General features: G+C 50.9%; 1 protein-coding gene across 1 annotated transcript in view; it reads left to right on the top strand.

Moving 5' to 3' along the window:
* The first annotated feature begins 10,536 nt into the window (after window positions 1–10,536).
* The window catches only part of HYDIN (HYDIN axonemal central pair apparatus protein), an 80,220-nt gene continuing 77,728 nt past the window's right edge, over window positions 10,537–13,028 (top strand). The window contains exons 1-3 of the mRNA XM_065734211.1: window positions 10,537–10,653; window positions 11,633–11,758; window positions 12,771–12,890. Coding sequence (XP_065590283.1) covers window positions 10,537–10,653; window positions 11,633–11,758; window positions 12,771–12,890 — 363 coding nt within the window. The remainder of the gene's footprint in view (window positions 10,654–11,632; window positions 11,759–12,770; window positions 12,891–13,028) is intronic.

Raw genomic sequence — 13,028 nt, forward strand, 5'->3', positions numbered from 1 at the left:
CAAATGGGAAGTGAATCAGAAGTGATTCTCTGAGTTGCTCTTGATGGCAGCAGTTGGGTACTGCGACAGAAAACAGTTGTGAGCTCATGGAGCGGAGAGGGAATGGAGGCCTTGGTGCTCTCTTGAGAGCAGAGAGATGGGATGGTGGTTCCTAGAGATGAAAGGGAGCAAGGAGGGTGTGAGTAGCCAGCATTTCTCCCTTGTTCCTGGTCTGCACTTACCACTGTGACTTTTGTCCCTGTTGCAGGTGCGTCTCACCCAGATCCTTGCAGCCTCCATGCACCACCTCTGTGTTCTCCCATGAACCAACTTTGACTGCAGGGGGAGGATTCACCTCTCACGTGTGAGGTCTTGGATCTGAAATTGGTTGGAGAAACCGCTTCACTACCTTGAGCACTGGGCTTAGGAGCCTGGGGGCTGGGCCCAGCTCTTCCGTGTGCCCCCAAACAGTTCTTCCTCTGCTTTCACTTTTGTATCTGGACAGCATGCTCTGAGGGGATGCTCTTAATAAAAGACTTCTACAGCTTCAAGCACGGTGAAGCATGGGGCTCAGGTGAGAAGGCAGTGGCTGCAGTCCTTTGCATCCTGCAGTGTCTTAAACCATGTGTATTTGTGCAAAGTGTGGCTTTAATTTCAGGTTTGTTGCAGGGTTATCTGCTGTCTGTAGAACCACAGCTGTGGTGAAGAAGCTGCAGGAGGAGCTGGCTGTGGCCTTCCTCTGCTCCACTGCCAGCAGTGAGGTGCGATCCGGCTGACGGTGTGCACATACAGCAACATTTCCCTGCTGTCCACTGGGCTGTCTGTTGGGGATGCAGTGTATTCATTTCCTTCCAAGTCCCTGCTAGCTAGAAAAAGTAATAATCTGCAGTGTTTACCTTCCCTGTCCTCAGAAATTAAGTAGCTTTGGCAGAACACATGTGTTTTGCAAAATGCTGGAGCCCCCCGAGGGTTTTGTGTGCAAAAGCTGAGAGAGCCAAATGAAGCGGTGTTTTGCACAGGGAGCACGCACTCCTGCTCCATCACCACGCTCTCTGCAGCAATCTTGCTGTATCAGCTGGCCCCTGCTTCCTGCAAAGGTTTGGGATGTTGAAGGGGTGCAAAGGGAGTTGACCCCTCTCTGGGCTGACTGCAGGTTATGCAGGGGTTCCAGGACAGAGAGGGCAGCTGGGTGGCTGAAATGGGTGCTTTGGAATCAAGGTCATTGCAGAGAAAAACTCTTAGGATGTATTTTTCCCTATCCAGCATGTTTGAGCTCCCCTATCCTAGCTTCTCCTGTGCTGTTAACTCTGCTTTGTGAATAACTTGTCAAGGAAGAGGAACAACTGCTTCAACTTCGTGCAACATCTTGACAAAACCTTAATCTAATGTGGACCAAAAAAAAAAAAACAACAGTGAAATAACCAGACTACCATAGAATGGTTTTGAGTTGGAAGGAACCCTTGAAAACCATCTGCTCTCCCTCCCTGCAATGAGAAGGATCACCCACAGCTCCATCAGTGCTCAGAGTGCAGCCTGACCTTGGCTATCTGCAGGGACAGGGCAGCACCACCTCTCTGTGCAGCTGTGGTATCCTCAGCACAGTGTCCATCTGGCTCAGTGTGCTGATGGTAAGTAAACTGACCCTCACCTGCTGCCCTGGGGCTGGGAAAAGCTGCAGGTCATGTCTTCACACTGAATTCACTGTGCTCCCCATGCGGCCCCTGGGCTGTGGCACAGGAGCACGATGCACAGGCTCCCAGGTGAATGCATGGATGGCTGCAGTTCCAGCTATTTAAGCAGCAGCATTTTTGTCTGAGAGTGTTTGGGGAAGATGAAGCAACGACACATTCTTTTAGATAATTATTTCACACTTTTCAGTCCCATGGCATTTGCCCAAGGCTCAGTCTGAGGTGTGGGGGACTGATTCTTAATGAAATAAGCTCACGCTTGCTACAAAGGACAAATTAATCTCTGGATGTCTGATTTGGAAATGCTCTCATTTGCCATCTTGTGCGAGTTTGCCGCTGCGGTCTTGTCAACCAGTGAATCAGTTGTTTCTTTATTTGCAGAAGCATCTGTGGCTTAGGTTGAGGGATTCAAGCAAAATTTGGCAAGCTGCGATGTCTCTCGAGCCCTGTGTTTGACCCTGCACAAGCACGTGGAGCAGAGGCACTTGGGTGAAATGCATCTGTTAGAGTGGACTGCGGGGATCTCGTGACAGCATCTGTGGTCCTTTGGGCTCTCAGTGAAGAGTAGGCAGCTCTTAGGCTGTGCTTATGGGAGAGGGCTGTGTGGTAGCTGTGCAATGTCCCCATCTGGAAGGGACCTCTGTTGGACCGTTGTGTAGGACCACCCAAAATTCAAACCTGGGTGCTGTCCAAAGCTGCTTCTCTTAGACCTGACCCAGGTGGTAGAGCTGGGAGAAACACTTTGTGTTCTGCCACATGTTTCCTGAACTGCAGCTCTGCCTTAGGACAAATGCAGGGATGCTCTGTTTGGGGAAGTTTCCCTGCATGCTCGCCGTGCTCGTGAGCTGCTTTCTTTGAGCCTTTGTTATTACTTTGAGAGAAGGTACTGCTCAGCAGCTGTCTCTGCCATCTGTGCCTTTCTTCTGCTACGAATGAAATAGGAATAAAGGGAGAAATGCAGCTGGGTTGTTGAGCAGTGGGGTGGTGAGTACTGAGCATCCCACACCCAGCCCTGTCCCGTGGCCACCTCCTCCCCGAGGCAGTGACGTGGGCCCCGTTGGGCGGCCCCGTTGCTTTGGGAACGAGAATGGCAACAGCCTGGCAGTGCTGAGTGCTGCAGTGGAGACTGGAGTGTGAGTGCATCCACAGTGCGAGGAGGAGGGTGGTCCTGGGGTCTGCGACCACGCTGCAGCAAGGTGCTGGTAGCTGTGTCCCCTCCTTCCCCAAAGAGTGGGGGGGGGGGAAGGGGGGGGTACTGGGTGAAACAGAGGACAGCTTTCGGTGCTGGGGGTTGAGGGGGCAAGGGCCTCTGTGGGGAGGTTAACCCTGTGTGGTCCTGCAGGGCCGTGCTGGGGTCCCTCTGAATAATCCACAGTGGGAAGGCTGATGGGGATTGGTGGAGGCGACTGCAAAACTCTGTCTGTCCTCTCCTGGTGCTTTGCGTGCATGGGTGGCTTCCTGAGAGGCTGCTCCTGTGTGCAGCTAGGGAAAATAGGAGGCTTGGCTGCACCACGTGCCCAAGAGGGTATGGATCACAGGATCATTAAGGTTGGGAAAGACCACGAAGATCCCTAGTTTCAGCCCCACCTCACTGTGCCCACTGACCACGTCCCTCGGTGCCCCATCTCTGTGGTTCTTGCACACCTCCAGCATGTTTCCTCTGACCAACACCTGGAGCCTCTGTCCCTTGTCCGAGGACAGGAGTCACTGGAACCAAGGATATGGCACAAGGCTCTATGTAGCCAAGGTGGGGTCGAGGGGATCTATTCCTCTGCCTTTAGTTACCAACTCATCTCCAGTTTGGCATCTTTGAGTTGAATTCATGCTTGTGTTCTTCCACAGATGAAAGCAGCGCAGTGAGAGCTGGGAATGAATATATATACATCTCTGTTTCGTGGGAAAGCTTTTGCAGGCAGATCAGAACAGCTGGGAAGCTTGCAGGGTTGAAACTTCTGGTGCCACTCAGCTGCTGTCCAGTCCTCCAGGGTCACTGCTCAGGGTGTGTCCTTTGCTGCAAACTGGGGCTGTAGAAGCTGAGGTGGTTCAGGAAAGGAGACTGTGTCTCCTAGGAATGCTGGCAGTTTCCCTTCTTCCTGCTTGGACGTGCAGTTAGGTGGTTATTGAATTAGCTGTTGTAGGATAGTGTGAGTTGTGTGCTCAGCACTTGTTCAAGGGTAAGAAATCACACGTGGACAGAACCTGGTATCCACAGGAGTTGTTCTGTGCTTTCCAGGAGCTTTGGATCAGGTTTTGATGTAGCTAAGTACTGGTGCTGCTTTGCTAACTCCGGATTTGCTCTTACAGAGCATGGAGAGCTGCAGGCCTGAGCATCCATTAGTTAGTCATTTGGTTTCTGCATCTTCATCCCAAAGCCATCAGCTGCTTGGAAGCTCTGTTGTGTTACAAAGCAAAACACAATGTGTTCATGTGCCAAAAGATAAGCAAGCAAAAAGGGAGAGCTGCAAAGTCAGGATGCTGGGAGAGGCAGCTGGGAAGGGCCGACAACACTGTAAGTGCCAGAGGCAAGAGCTGAAGTTGTAAATAGTAATTTATGGAGCTGGGGAGCCTCCAGAAGGCCTTGTAGAGGAGTTTGGGCCACCTTAAGGCCAGCTGAGAGCTGAAGTTTGGTCAAATGGGAGGCATAAAACCAGCCTGCTATTAATTATCTCAGCTGTGGTAGAGCTTTTGTGATAAATTGTAGGGTGACAGTACCTAAGTGATAAAATATGAAGGGAGTGGAATGTAAAGGTGGCAGGTGAGGCTTCCTGGGTAGTGTGACTTGATTTAGAAAGCATTCAGCCACTTAGCAGTGGGCTGGAGGAGAAGGAGATTAGTTCTGGAAGCTCTGCTTCTCCTTTCTTGGCTTTCTTGAGATGCTGTTTATATGGTAATTATGGCTAAGCAGGTGATTTCTAGGCAAGAAATGTGATCTTCCTACTTAAGCCTGAATGGGGCAAGGTGATTTAGACGAACAAAATTGTTCAATAGCATCCTGATGCTCCGTTTTAACGGATCTCCTGTCTCACTCTTCCAGCAAAGCGTAATAGAAAGGCCAATTATCCAATTACTCCAGAGAGATGCTTTGTCTTTGCAGGAGGAAGGAGAAAGAAGATTTACAGTGTATACCAAAGGAGAATTCAGCCACAGATGGGTTTGTGCTACAAGAAGAGCTGGGTTCCACATACTGCAGTGCAGAGTGTGCTGATGAGCAGGGAAGGGCCGTGGGCCAGCGAGGAACCAGCTCCTAGCCTGCACTCACAGCATGTACAGACCCAAAACTGCCCTCATCCTAACCCCTTTTTTATTCCTTAAGTAACAGATTTCTTTAGAAATTATTTCTTACTTGGTTTGGCTTCATGTGCTGGACGTGTGCACACAGCCCTGGCTGCTGCCTGCAGGTCCATGTGGCTGGTTTGGCTACGTGACCCCAGCCCAGGCAATGAGCTAAGCAGTGGCTGAGATGTGCTTTTTGCAGCTTGTGGCTGCAAAGGCTCACCTGGGAGCTGGGAGATGCTCTGCACACCCTTCTTTGTTGCAAGGACTAGCTGCAGCAGCTGTGAGCCCACTTCATGAGAAAGACCCTTTTCCTTCCCTCTGAAGATGATCCTGGTCCTTGATAGTGAGGAAACAGGCATCCAAGCAGAAAGTTGCTTTGGTCTCCTGAATCCAGAGCTCAAATCCTGGTTGATTCTTCATACTTTTAATCTGTGGCCACTTTGATGACTTGTTTGCCATGGCCCAGTACTTGGGAATGAAGCACTTGTGCAAGGCAGGGCTCTGCAGCAGCTGCTCATGCTAACTCAAGCTCTTACCTGGCCACACTGAGGAATTTGGCTTCCTGGTGGAGCAGGAAGGTTTGGGCTGAAAATGGCTGGTGAGTTCAATAGCAGGAGCAAAACCAAGCGTGGAGCTGGGTCACTGAGGCTGAGGACAGCTGACGGAGCATGAAGGCTTACTCCACGTGTGCCATTTGCCTGCAGTAGGCCGGAATCACATCTGTGCTGGTTAAGGGAGGCTCTAACATTGCTGGGAAGGAGCACAGTGTGCTGGTGAGTGCATCTCCGGCCAGGTGCGAGAGGCCTGATGGCTTCTAATATGACACCTGTCTCTTAAGCTCTGCCTGCTGAGATGAAACCACAAGCATGGGTGGTGCTCCCCCTCACCTTACGGCACATCTGTTGGTGCCTTTAGCACATGAAGCTCTTACATCTGAGGCTCCTTTGCCCTGGCTCTTGGGTTTGTGGCTGAGCACCAGGTGAGAGCTGTTCTGGTGTGAATTTCTGCACTTGTTTCCAAGGCTGAGACCTCCCTGACTCCCAAATACTGAATGTTGGCTTTCAAGCTGAGATCTCCTTGTTCCCTCCCAAAAGGATGTGGAGATTTGGTTCACCTGGGGCTGAGCAGCTCACAGAAAGCTGTTCTTCATAACATGCGCTGTTCCTCTTAAAGAAATGATTGCCTTGTCTGTGGCATCTGAATTCATTTGTCTGCTGTTCCAGCACCGTTAACAAATGTGACTCCACGGCGTGCTTTCTGATGCCACCGCAATCACTCACTGCGGAGTGAGATGGTTAAGAAATAGATGGGCTGTGGTGATTTGCAAGGCTGTATTTTTTATCTGGACGATAGGCTCATAGGTTCATAAGGTTGGAAAGGACCTACAAGATCATCTAGTCCAACCATCCTCCTATCACTATCCCTACCCAACTACTAAATCAAATCCCTTAGCACCTCATCTAAACGCTTCTTGTACAGCGCTAGGGATGGTGCCTCAACCACCTCTCTAGGCAGGCCATTCCAGTGCCTGACCACTCTTTCAGAGAAAAAATGTTTCCTCAAATCTAATCTAAATCTTCCCCGCCGCAACTTGTGGCCATTCCCTCTCATCCTGTCATTATTTATCAGGGAGAAGAGGCCCACCCCCTCCTCACCACAACCCCCCTTCAGGAAGTGGTAGAGTGCAATAAGGTCTCCTCTGAGCCTCCTCTTCTCCAGACTAAACAATCCCAGCTCCCTCAGCCCTCCTCATAAGACTTGTGCTCCAGACCCCTCACCAGTTTTGTTGCCCTTCTCTGGACACGCTCCAGGGAAAATCTTGCAGATCTTGGCCAGTTCTCTGTAGTCACCCCAAGTAGCATGTCCCATCTTCCAGAGGACATAGACTCTCTTTTTCTCTCGGAGTCTCAACAGAAGTTCCCGGTTCATCCACACTGGTCTTTTTCTCCTCCGGCTCGACTTAAGGGACTCCGGGACTGCCTGCTGTGCCTTTAAGATTTCCATCTTGAGGAGCATCCAGGCTTCCTGGACCCCTTTACCCCTCAGGAGCAAGTCCCAAGGGACCCTTGCAACAAGCATCCTGAACAGGTCAAAGTCTGCCCTACGGAAGTCCAAGGTAATAGTTTTGCTAGTCACCCTCTTGACGTCACCCAGAATAGCAAACTCCACCATTTCATGGTCACTCTGGCCAAGACAATCTCCAACCTTCACATCCCCTACTGGTCCTTCCCTGTTAGTGAAGAGCAGGTCTAGCAAGGCATCTCCCCTGGTAGGCTCTTGCACCAGCTGTGTCAGGAAGCAATCATCCACACATTCTAGAAATCTCAAGGACTGCTTCCTCTGCGCAGTATTATATTTCCAGCATGTGTCAGGGAAGTTGAAGTCCCCCATGAGAACGAGTGCTGGCCATCGTGCAACATCTACGAGTTGTTTATAGAACACCTCGTCTATTTCTTCATCCTGACTAGGCGGTCTATAACAGACCCCCACCACGATGTCACTCCTAAAGACTATCCCCTGATCCTTACCCATAGGGATTCTACTTTATCATTTCCAACCTCAAGCTCTTCAACATCAAAACACTCTTTGATACAGAGAGCTATGCCACCGCCCTTTCTTCCCTGTCTATCCCTTCTGAAGAGCTTGTAGCCATCAATCCCAGTATTCCAGTCATGGGAGAGGTCCCACCATGTTTCTGTAATAGCCACGAGGTCATAGTTAGCCTGCCTCACAATGGCTTCAAGCTCTTCTTGTTTATTGCCCATGCTGCGTGCATTGGTATAGATGCACTTCAGCTGAGATATCTGCCTCACCCCTTTCTCCAGCACAGCCTCCTTAGGCTCTTTACTGGTGAGCCCTGTTTTATCCCCTTCCCCCGTCACAGCTAGTTTCAAGCTCTCTCAATGAGTCCAGCTAGCTCCTGTGCTAGGATTCGTTTCCCCCTTTGAGAGGGGTGCATCCCATCAACAGATAACAGGCCACCTCGCACAGGAGAACTGCTTAGCACCCTCATCCAGCAGCAGCAGGCTCTGGCACTCCTTGCAACCAGAGACCTGTGTAGCCACGCTTCTGGGCAGACCTTCTGTCTGGGTCGCCACAGCCTTCTTAAGGCAAGCCCTCTGTCGAGTAGAGACCATGGCACAAAAAAGAATAAAAACAAATAAATGAAAAAATTGAAAGTAAGTAAATAAATAAATAATAGTTTATATAAATAATATATAGAGATATGAATTGTAATAACTTAAAAATAATAATAATAATAATTAAGAATATATATATAAAAGAAACACAAACAAACAGTGGATAGTGACACTTCGCTGCCCTCCCTGAGCCCTATTCAGCTGAGGGCTGTGGGCCAGGGCGCTGAAACCCTGGCAATGCCTACGCCTCGTTAGCCTCTCGCAAGAACAGCCATAGGGACTGCTGCTCTCACTCGGTTCCGAGAGACTGGAACCTCCCGAAAACCCGCCCTGTACCTCAATCAGCCACTGCAGCTCCGGCTGTGCCGATTTCAAAGCAGTTGATCACGAGGACTGAGTGATACTTCCGGGTTCTGACCGGTTTAAATCCCCCGCCGTTGCCCTGGCAACGCCTATGACACATCAGCCTCTTGCCGTTGCCCTGGCAACGCCTATGACACATCAGTCTCTTGCGAGAGATGCTGCAAAGCACACAGCCCGAGTCAACCTCCTTGGGACACTGAGAAAAGTCCAAGGCAGAAGGCAGTCTCCTCTCCAGCCTGAAGCTGAAGAGGGGCACTCAAGCAGCCCAACTCCCAGGCTCTGGCGGTTTCCCTCCGTGTTCCGTTGGGCTCCCAACGGTTCCCTGTCCCACTGCCTCATCCAGAGCCACTGGGGCCGTTCAGGCAGCAGGACTGGGTGCTGCAGGAAGTGAATCCTGACAGAGGAGCGCTAATTACCTGCCCTGAGGTAGGGTCTGAGCACCCAATGGGGGTGAGGAGGTCTGGTCTGTTGACTGGAGGACCAACTGTTGCGTGATGCTCAGCAGGGGCAAACTGCCCTAGTAGATCATCTGGGGGAGATGGAGGGGTGTCAGGGGTTGTGAAGTTGCTGTGCAGCTCGCAGTGCTGGCAGTGGCAACTGATTTAGCTGTGGGTTAAAGGAAGCCTCGGGGGCAGAGTGAAGGTTGCGTGTCCTTGGTGACCTTCGTCTTAGCTTTTTCTGCTCTGCTGTATGAGGTTTTTGGAGACATACTAGAGCTTCCACTCAAAACCTGCTTAGAGTTCTCCTGGGCTGATGGTCAGCTGAGGAGCATACGTGCTTGATCCAAAATGGAGGTGCCAGCATTGGAGGCATCACTCATTAATAGTCCTTTGGACCAACAGACCTGGAGCACAGGAGGATTGCAGTCCTCTTGTTCCTGGCTGCTTACAGCCTCTACCAAACCTCAGTGAGGCCGTGAATTCCTTCTGTCCAGTGGGGCTCATTTCCTTATCCTGCTCATCTCCTAATGCTGGAGCACAGCAAGGCCCTGGGCTGCTGCTGTGCCCTGCTGGAGGTAGGGGAAATGGGATGGGGATGGAGGTAGATGTCGTGGGCATGATGAAAAGGATTAATTTCGAGCAAAGTTAAATTACAGCTTGAAAATTGTAACAGATAATCCAGTTATTCTCAAGACCCAGTAATAAAGCGCAGAAATCCAGATTAATGTTGTATCATCCCCATTACATCTCTCTTGAAAAAATAGTTATTTCCAGCTTGAAATCCTGTCTCTTGCTGCAGCACGTCCTTGTGCCTGCAGGGTAGGGCTGTGCTCCCTTGTTTCTCCCACAGCAATGGAGGGAGACAGCTGCCTTGTGTACCTGTCTGCACCTTTTGGGTCGAGGACTGTCCTTTATTCCTACACTTGTCCTTTCCTAGCACTGTGTGAGGAGTCTGGCACCACAAATGTGTACAGCACTGCTTGGGGAGTGAAGAAATGAAGTGATGAACTTCCTGGGATGCTGATGGAGGACTTGCCAGTGGCCCCAGTTTCACGTGTTGCATTTACTTTACAACTCGTGTTCTTTAAAGGGTTTTGTGCTCTCGCTGCTGTTAGAGCCTCTATGATGCCCACAGGGAGCTTTGAGTTTGGGTATTAGTAAGGGGAAATTAAGGCCCTTGTTCTCCATGGAGAGGTGCTCTTGGGCACCAGGGTAATTTCATGCCTGGAAGGAATCGTATTTACTGGATGATATTTGTAACTTAAACCAACCAAATCAGCCTTGAGAAATGATAATTCCTCATCAGAGTACTGAACTGGATGCTCCGTTCCTTAGAAGCATTGCAAGGCTCTTGGCACAAAGGGCAGAAACTTGTCTGGCAAGGCAGGAAAGTGGTGTGCCATCATGATCCCAGGAACTGTGAGGTTGCTGGTAATGCTCTGAGTACCAATGGGTGCAAGGTTGTACCAGGATGGCACTGCTGTGTTGCTTCCTCCTGTGCCAATTGCATGGGAATGCTCCTGTCCAGGCACCCGGCTGCAGCCTGGATGTGAATCTCAATGTGTCTGTGTTGGCACTGAGACTTTACAATCAGAGTTCTCTTCTGGATTTTAAAAATCCCACTGATGCTTCTTGCAGGTCGGCTGAGACATGGCTACTAGCAGGCTCCACCAGTCCGTGGGATCCTCCAAAAGCCCCAGTGAGTTACAGAACAAAGTGGTGGCACCTCGTAACCCGAAGCTGGTCACTGAGGAGAAGCCTGTAACAGTAAGTACCAGCTGTGGCCAAGTGGGAGCTGTTAAGGTTGGAAATGTCCCTGTATCCATCTTCCATTTCCCCGCCTTGCTGCCTTGTTTCTCTGTTGGAGGTGGCTGTTGAGGTGCCTTGGGGACAGGCTGTGAGTTGCCTAAGGGAGAGTCCAGGTTCTTGCCTTGTGAGCACCTCTGAGCTGAGCCCAGGACACAAGGGCACAAGGACAGCTGGAGCTCCAACACGTGCTCCTTGCCGTCCCCATGGTGTGAGGCAGGGACACCTCCAGCCACAAGCTGTGATGGTACCTGTGGCTGCTGAGCTGCAAACACTGCCTGAAGGCTTGACAGGACGTGGCCAAGAAAACCTCCAAAACAGTTCTCATCCTGCTTTTGAGCATGCCACAGTGGAGCAAGGCCAGTCCCTCTTCCTCATCCCCAAATGTCCCCTCTGCTGAGCCGAGCTGACCTGATGCTGAGCCTCTGTTGAGGAGATATCTGTGCAGACCTCTGCACGGGGTTTGTGAGGCCAGCCCAAAGAAGACAAGCAGTTAGAACAAGGTAAATGAGGACTCAAAACTCCAGCTCAGTTCTGGCACTGTGCTGCTCTCCAGTGACTTGCCCAGTGGTGACATCTCTGCACGCGTTGTGCAGAGCTGGGGGCTTTGGGTGGCTCCTTCCCACTCCTCCTCAAAGGTCACCAGCTCCGTGCAGCAAAACTGAAGAGGAAACAAATGCCCGAAGAGCAGAAATCCCCAAACATGTCACGTTGAATCACGGAGGAGAGGCTAATGGGACAGAGCTGCTCTGTTGGAGCATGTGAATTCCGCTCTATATAATTAATTTACTGGTGATGAATATTTCAGCAGGTAACTTACGGGACTTCCAGGACTGTCCTAGTGGCTGCAGTCATAAATGATGCATCAGTGGGGCTTGAACAAGAAAAGCCTTTCAGGAGGAAGGCCTTTCTGCAACCCTGGCTGTGTTTTGCCTTGCAGCTGACTCCTTCTGCCTTCCTGAAGGAGATGTCCCTCACCACGGAGCAGCGGCTGGCCAGCACCCGCAGCACGCGGCAGCCCCACGTTGTCCAGCTCCTGGACATGAGTGACACCTCCTATCAAAAGGTAGCATTTTCCTGCCCTTTTTCTTTGCTATTTGACATGACATTTCAGGAGCACGTGTGTCAGGCTTGCCCCCAGCTTCTTTCAGTAGCAGGGTGAGAAGGTCCTGCTGCCCTCTGAAAGCGCTGATGGTGCTGGAGTTCCTCGTGCTGAGAGAAGGACAAAATGTTTTTGCAATGCTGGGATCTTTTTAGCACTGAAGCCAACAAACTGCTGAAATCAGTGGGTTCTGCTTGAGTTTAGCTACCCCTGCTAAAGCATAGTACAGGGAAAGGATGGAGCAGGGCACATGCTGCCCTCTCCCATCCTTGCCCCCAAATGACCCCCCAATGGGGTTAAGGTCATGGCTCTGTTGCTGGTGGCACTGTGAGCCATTGAAGACTGGGTGCCCTATGGCAAAGGCTCAAGATTGGCTAACAGAAGTAATCTCATTAATACTTTGGGTTTGCCAGTGGTCCTGCTAGGTACCTACTCCCGGCATAGTGAGCAGATGTGCTTTATCTCAGAGGATTGCTCAGTATGTAACATGAGGTAGGTTGCTGAGCAGGAATTTGCCAGCCAGAGACGTAACAGGTGGGTGCAGAGTTGTCCTGCACAGCTCAGGAGTTGGGAGTGCATTGGATGAGTGCCCAGTGCATAAAATAAATCATTACTCCATGTAAAGCTCGTGGGAGAAGGAGATGCCAGGTCCAGAAATGCTTAATAAGAGGCAAACTTGACCACCATCCAGCACTCATTCCACTTGCCTTCGTCCTGCTGTATTGCTTTCCTTTTGGCCTTCCCTCCTATGACACTGCTCTGTGCTTGCTGGTTTCTGTGCATCCAAACAAGATATGTGGGGACCTGTGGGACTCAATCTCTGTCTCAGAGCAAAGCTCATCCCAAGAGTTGGTCTCAGTGCCCTACTTAAACACAAGGGTTTCTGCTCCTCCCTGAGTGCTCTTGGCTTTTCTGATGAGCACTTTGGCACTGTGTGATCACGTTGGCTCCTCTCACCGCTGTCTCGTATCTCCAGTTCTCCTCGGTTGATCTGGATCAGACCTTGTTCCAGCCTTTCCCACCCGAGGTGGTGTTCCAGAGCTACGATCCCTGCGAGGTCTACGAGGTACCCCTGGTTCTGAGGAACAACGACACGGTAAGTGCTGGGCTGTGTGGCTTTAACACTGTGCTGGGAGAGGAGGGTGGCATAGTGCCCATGAAATGCAGCATGCCATGTTTGGATCCAAGTGTCTCACCTTCTTCCTTTCACAAGGATGTAGAGGTTTTCCCGGGA

This window comes from Cyrtonyx montezumae, unplaced genomic scaffold (assembly GCF_038088225.1).
Source record: "Cyrtonyx montezumae isolate F1298 unplaced genomic scaffold, pur_monq_1.0 scaffold_17, whole genome shotgun sequence".
In the NCBI taxonomy this organism is placed as follows: domain Eukaryota; kingdom Metazoa; phylum Chordata; class Aves; order Galliformes; family Odontophoridae; genus Cyrtonyx; species Cyrtonyx montezumae.